At 46.2% G+C, this 5,999-nt stretch overlaps 1 protein-coding gene across 1 annotated transcript; it reads left to right on the forward strand.

Moving 5' to 3' along the window:
- Positions 1–2,894: 2,894 nt before the first annotated feature.
- LOC143436589 (endogenous retrovirus group K member 113 Gag polyprotein-like) lies at positions 2,895–4,652 on the forward strand. The gene has a single exon (XM_076920887.1). The coding sequence runs from the start codon at positions 2,895–2,897 to the stop codon at positions 4,650–4,652; it is 1,758 nt and encodes a 585-aa protein (XP_076777002.1).
- The last annotated feature ends 1,347 nt before the right edge of the window (positions 4,653–5,999 follow it).

Genomic DNA, 5,999 nt, shown 5'->3' on the forward strand with positions numbered 1-5,999 from the left:
TAGTTAAAGAGACAGAAAAAGTATATCACAAAAGAGAGACTGAAGACTAGAATACTGGCCACAGTTGTAGGAGATATAGAGAGAGAAAAGACAGGGCCTAGACAGACAGGAAACCTGGGCAACAGAAGACCAAGACCAAATGGGAACAGAGAGATACAAAGACATCTGTTAGAAAAAAGTCAGTGTGCCTTCTGTAAAGAAAAAGGACACTGGGCTTGAGACTGCCCAAAGAAGAAAGGCAGGACCTCTAAGGTCCTGGCTCTCAAAGAAGATGACTAGAGGGGACCCTGAGAGTGCAGGGGACCCCTATGGACTTTCTGGTAGATACTGGAACGAACTATTCAGTTCTGAAACAATCATTGAGAAAATAAAAAAAAAAACAAAACAAAAAGACCATAGTCATAGGGGCAACAGGGCAAAAACAATATTCTTGGACTACTTCATGAACTGTTGATTTGGGGAAAGGACAAATATCTCATTCCAGTTATTCCTGAGTGCCCTATGCCTTTGTTGGGGAGAGGCAAAGTTGAAGTTTACTCAAACAGGACCAGGGGTGTCTTGAGAGAACCCCCACTTCTATGATATTGGCCTTAAAACTAGAAAATGAGTAATGGTTTCATGAGCTTCAAAAAACTGCAAGAACCCCCCCCCCCCCGACACATACACACATTAGTAAATGGTTAACAGAATTTCCAAAAGCTTGGACTAAAACCAGCGCCTCCTCTATTGGAGTATGGCAGTACCCAATGAGTCATAAAGCCTGAAAAAGAATTAGACCTCACACTCACAGGCTGTTACAACAGGACATTCTGGGTCCTTGCCAGTCACCATGGAACACCCCCCTGTTACCGGTAAAGAAGCCAGGCACTACATTTGGCTACATCCACCACACTTAAAGGCCTACAAAGAACTAAGACAAATGAGAGAGTTCCTAGACACTGTTGGCTTTTGACCTAGTTGCCAGCAGATGGCCTACTTGTCTGAAAGCCATCGCTGATGTGGCCTTGCTTGAATTGACTCTGGGACAGCAGATAACTATTGTGGCACCTCACTCCCTTGAGAACATTATCCGGCAGGCCCCTGACCGATAGATGAGTAATGCCCACATGAAAGGGTGATCTTTGCCCCCCCCCCCCCCGGCCATCCTGAACCCTTCCACTGTACTGCTTAAGACTGATGATTCCTCCCCTGTACATCACTATATTGACATTCTGGCAGAAGACCAACCTTGGCCAGGAAGTCTGAACTGATATACAGACAGGAGCAGCTTTGTGATTGAAGGTAAGCTGATGGCGGGAGCAGCAGTGGTAGATAAAAAACAAGTGATTTGGGCCAGCAGCTTGCCAGAAAGAACACTGATAGCAGATATGCTTTTGCCACTGCCCATATTCACAGGGCAATTTACAGACAGAGGGGACTGCTGACTTCTGCAGAAAAAGACATTAAGAACAAAAAAGTCTTCTCAAGGCCATCCATTTGCCTAAAAAAGTGGCCATAATTCATTGTCCTGGACATCAAAAAACTCAAGATGCTGCTGCTAAAAGAAATCAGATGGCAGATTTGAATCAGAAAAGGCTGCTCAAAGAGCTATGATCCTGAATGTTAAAAGTCCTAGAAAATATCTTGATGTCCATGTTAAAAATAATCTTTCCACAGAGAGAAGGACAAAGATATATGACAAATTTACACCATTTAGCTCACCTAAGAGCTAAACACCTGAAGAACTTGGTAAAGTCCTCTCAATTTTATGTGTTGAAATTATCTGAGGTAGCTGAAACAGTAGTAAAAAGCTGTGAGGCCTGTGCCCTGACTAAGGCTGGGTATTCAAGATGTCCCCTAGGAAGAAGACCCCAAAGAGATAGACCTGGGAACTACTGACAAGTGGACTTCACAGAAGTCAAACCTGTTAAATATGGTAACAAATATTTGTTAGTCTTTATAGATACTTTTTCAGGCTGGGTAAAAGCCTTTCTTACAAAGACTGAGACTGCCAACGTGGTGGCTAAGAAGATCTAAGAAGAGAACTTCCCCAGGTTTGAAATACCCAAGATAATTGGGTCTGACAATAGACCTGTCTTTGTTGCCCAGGTAAGTCATGGACTGGCCACTCAGTTGGAGGTTAATTAAAAATTACATTGTGCCTGCAGACCCCAGAGCTCAGGATAGGTAGAGGAGATAAATAGAACTATTAAAGAGACCTTAACTAAATTAGCCTTGGAGATCAGCAGGGATGACTGGACAGCCCTCCTTCCTTTTGCCTTGTTCTGGGTTATGATTTAAGCTAACACCTTAGAAGATTTTATGTGGGGGGGTCTCCACCACTTACTGAGACTGGTGGAATGTGGAAAGCTTCTGCTGCGCCCTAAAGATGGTGCCTACTGCCTTAGCCCTCTTGGGGGAAGAAGTCCTTATTTGGTGAGGAGGTTGCACTTTGCCGGTAGCCTGATCTCTCGTCATGAGTGTGAACCTATGGTGGAGCAAAACGTAGTATGGGCTGATGGGCAGTCCACTGGAGGCTACTTAAGCGGCACTCACGGGAGGCACGGGGGCACACCCCTTGATCTTGTAACTGAAAGGCAATTCCTGAGTAAAACTGTCTCTGGAAGGAACTGGTGTGCTAGTCTTTCTTCCCTGCTGGTCAGGGTGGTCGGCACGGCACAATTGGTGGCCCGTACGGGGAACTTCTCTGCGTGAGTTCCCGGAGTTCCAGAACCAGGGACAGACAGGGCGATCGATCGGTAAGTGGCCGGTAAGTGGGGCCCATCAACAGACAAGGTCCTCGGAAGGAGGCGGCATTTGTTAAGGTCCTCGGAAGGAGGCGAATAAAAGTGAAAGTCCAAGAGGGATCCTTTTCTTAGCTGTGGTTTTGGTGCGCCGCGAGCGTAGCCACTAAAATGGGGACCTCGCCGTCTTGCCCAGTGAAGGTAGCTCTTCATGAGCTTCTTGATAGTAAGGGCTTGAAATTTAAAGATCGAGCTTTGGCTCAATTTCTTAGCGAGGTGGAAGCGGTGGCTCCGTGGTTTGCAGTGTCAGGAAACCTGTCATTAGCCTGCTGGGATAAGTTAGGAAGGGATCTGGACCGAGCATGGGAGGAGGGTACTCTACAGGACAAAAAGGGAAAGACGGGGGTGCGAGAGATCTGGAGGGTTATTCGCACCTGCTTGACTAGTGAGGAGTGTGTTCCTGCCATTCAAGCAACAACGGAGGCGTTAGAGCAAGTGAAAGAGATTCGGTCAGAGACTCGATCTACCAACTCAAGACAGTCAAAAGAGAGAGAAAAGGGAGAGTTACCAGGGCTATACCCAAGCCTGAAGTCAGGGTCAGAGGATAGCTCAGAGGATGAAATAGAAAAATTAGAAGAGGCAGTACAAGGGCTGCTAGCTAAGATGGAGGATATTATAGCCAAAAGGAAGAAGAAGCCACCTAGCAAGAAAAAAGTGGAAGCAGGGTGGGACAGGGCAGACAGGATAGAACCGAGTGTGCCGCCGCCTTATGCGGAACAAGAAGGTGCACAGGGCTGGACAGCTCCAAAGTCATCCTGTACGTTTTGTCCCAAGACCTGGCAGGAGGCGGCAGCCGCCTTCCCTGTCTTTGAGGATGCTAATCATGTGAGGTCTTATGAGCCCCTAGAATTTAAGATTCTCAAAAATTTATCTGAGTCTGTGCAGACATATGGTGTCAATGCCTCTTTTACTCAGGCACAGATAGAAAGGCTTACTAACTCAGCCATGACACCGACAGACTGGATGTCTCTTGTGAAGGCCTGCCTGTCCATGGGACAATACCTTGATTGGAAGTCCTTATATACAGAATTTGCTCAACAGCAGGCTCGAGAAAATGCAGCTCAAAGTCAGGCTGCATGGAGCCTTGATATGTTAATGGGGCAGGGCCAATGGCTGAACAATCAGACAGCATATCCACCACAAGTATATGCACAGATAAATGCTATGGCAGTGAAAGCATGGAAGGCCTTACCAAATAAAGGGGAAGTATCAGGTAATCTGACAAAGATTGTCCAAGGGTCTACAGAGCCTTTCTCAGATTTTGTAGCCAGAATGATGGAGGCTGCAGGCAGAATATTTGGGGATCCTGATACCGCTATGCCCCTGATACAACAGCTCATATTTGAGCAGTGTACTAGAGAGTGCCGACAAGCAATAACTCCATGGAAGTCTAAAGGTTTGACAGCCTGGATGAAGGCATGCAGGGAATTGGGCGGTCCTCTCTCTAATACTGGCTTAGCAGCTGCAGTGGTACAGGGGATAGTGCAGCATTCTAAAAGCAAAACCAAAGCTCCTGGAGCTTGCTTTTCCTGTGGTAGGCAAGGACATTTGAAACGTCAGTGTCCTGATAAAGGAAAAGGGGCCACGACACGTCCCCCTGGGCTATGTCCTAGATGCAGGAAAGGTAATCATTGGGCAAATGAATGCAGGTCAGTGAAAGATATCAATGGACAACCTCTTGGACAGATAAATACTTATCCTGTTTCAAAAAACGGGATGCAGGGCCCCAGGCCTCAGGGCCCTCGAATATATGGGGCCATGGAAGATCAGAGCAGTCCAGAGAGCAACTTGCCCAATATGAAACCCCGAGGAGGGCCACAGCGGGCTCTGCAGGGTTGGACCTCCACTGCACCGCCAGAGTCGTATTAACACCACAAATGGGAGTGCAGCTTATCCCTACAGATTTTAAGGGGCCTCTTCCTTCGGGATCAGTAGGATTATTAATTGGTAGATCATCATCAGCCCTGAAAAGATTAGTCATTCATCCAGGAGTTATAGATCCTGACTATGAAGGAGAGGTAAAAATTTTAGTCTCCTCCCCTAGGGGAGTTTCGGCAATATCTCCAGGAGACCGAATTGCACAACTTCTCATTTTGCCCAGCCTGCATGATATGTTTCCTTCTAGAGACCAAAAAAGAGGAAATCGAGGATTTGGATCCACAGGAGTAGATTCTGTGTTCCTTAGCCTCGATATGGATCAACGCCCTTTAGTGGAGCTTCAGGTAAATGGCAAGGCAATCTTAGGATTGCTGGATACTGGAGCGGACCGCAGCATTGTGGCCTTAAAGGATTGGCCTAAAGGCTGGCCTGTTCAATCATCCTCACAAACATTGCAAGGGTTAGGTTATGCCAAGACCCGGACATGAGTGCAAGAGAGCTCCCTTGGAAAGATCATGAAGGACATGGAGGCTGTTTTCAGCCTTATGTGTTGAAACTGCCTGTCAGCCTTTGGGGAAGATATCTTTTGAAAGACATGAATTATCGCCTTACTAATGAAGGGTATTCCTTGCCTTCTCAAAGGATGATGCAGGACATGGGGTGGTATCCCTCTAAGGGCTTAGGAAAACATCTGCAAGGGAGAACACAGCCAATAGAAAATGTCCCAAGGAATGATAGAAAGGGCCTGGGTTTTTCCTAGGGGCCACTGAGGAAGGCATTCCCATAATCTGGAAGACAGAGGATCCAGTGTGGGTTCCTCAGTGGCCATTATCCTCTGAAAAGTTACAAGCTGCCACACAATTAGTTCAAGAGCAACTCTCTTTGGGGCATATTAAACCATCAGAATCACCTTGGAATACGCCTATTTTTGTAATTAAAAAGAGGTCTGGAAAGTGGAGATTATTACATGATCTGCGTGCTATTAACCAACAAATGCAGATCATGGGCCCTGTGCAAAGGGGATTGCCATTATCGGCATTGCCTGCTTCTTGGCCTGTAATAGTTATTGATATAAAGGATTGCTTTTTTTCTATTCCATTATGTGCCCAAGATAGTGAACGTTTTGCCTTTACTGTTCCATCCTGTAATCATGAAGAACCAGATCAGCGGTATGAATGGGTGGTTCTGCCCCAAGGGATGGCAAATAGTCCAACTATGTGTCAGTTATTTGTAGGAAAAGCCATTGAACCATTGAGAAGAGAGTTTCCAAAAATGAGGTGCATTCATTATATGGATGACATTTTGTTGGCTGCTGCGAATGAAAAGGTACTAGAATTG

The sequence above is a fragment of the Arvicanthis niloticus genome, chromosome 23 (assembly GCF_011762505.2).
Source record: "Arvicanthis niloticus isolate mArvNil1 chromosome 23, mArvNil1.pat.X, whole genome shotgun sequence".
NCBI classification, from domain to species: domain Eukaryota; kingdom Metazoa; phylum Chordata; class Mammalia; order Rodentia; family Muridae; genus Arvicanthis; species Arvicanthis niloticus.

Excerpts from the sequence above, each read along its gene's own strand:
- LOC143436589 (XM_076920887.1), top strand. The coding sequence starts at position 2,895 with ATGGGGACCTCGCCGTCTTGCCCAGTGAAGGTAGCTCTTCATGAGCTT.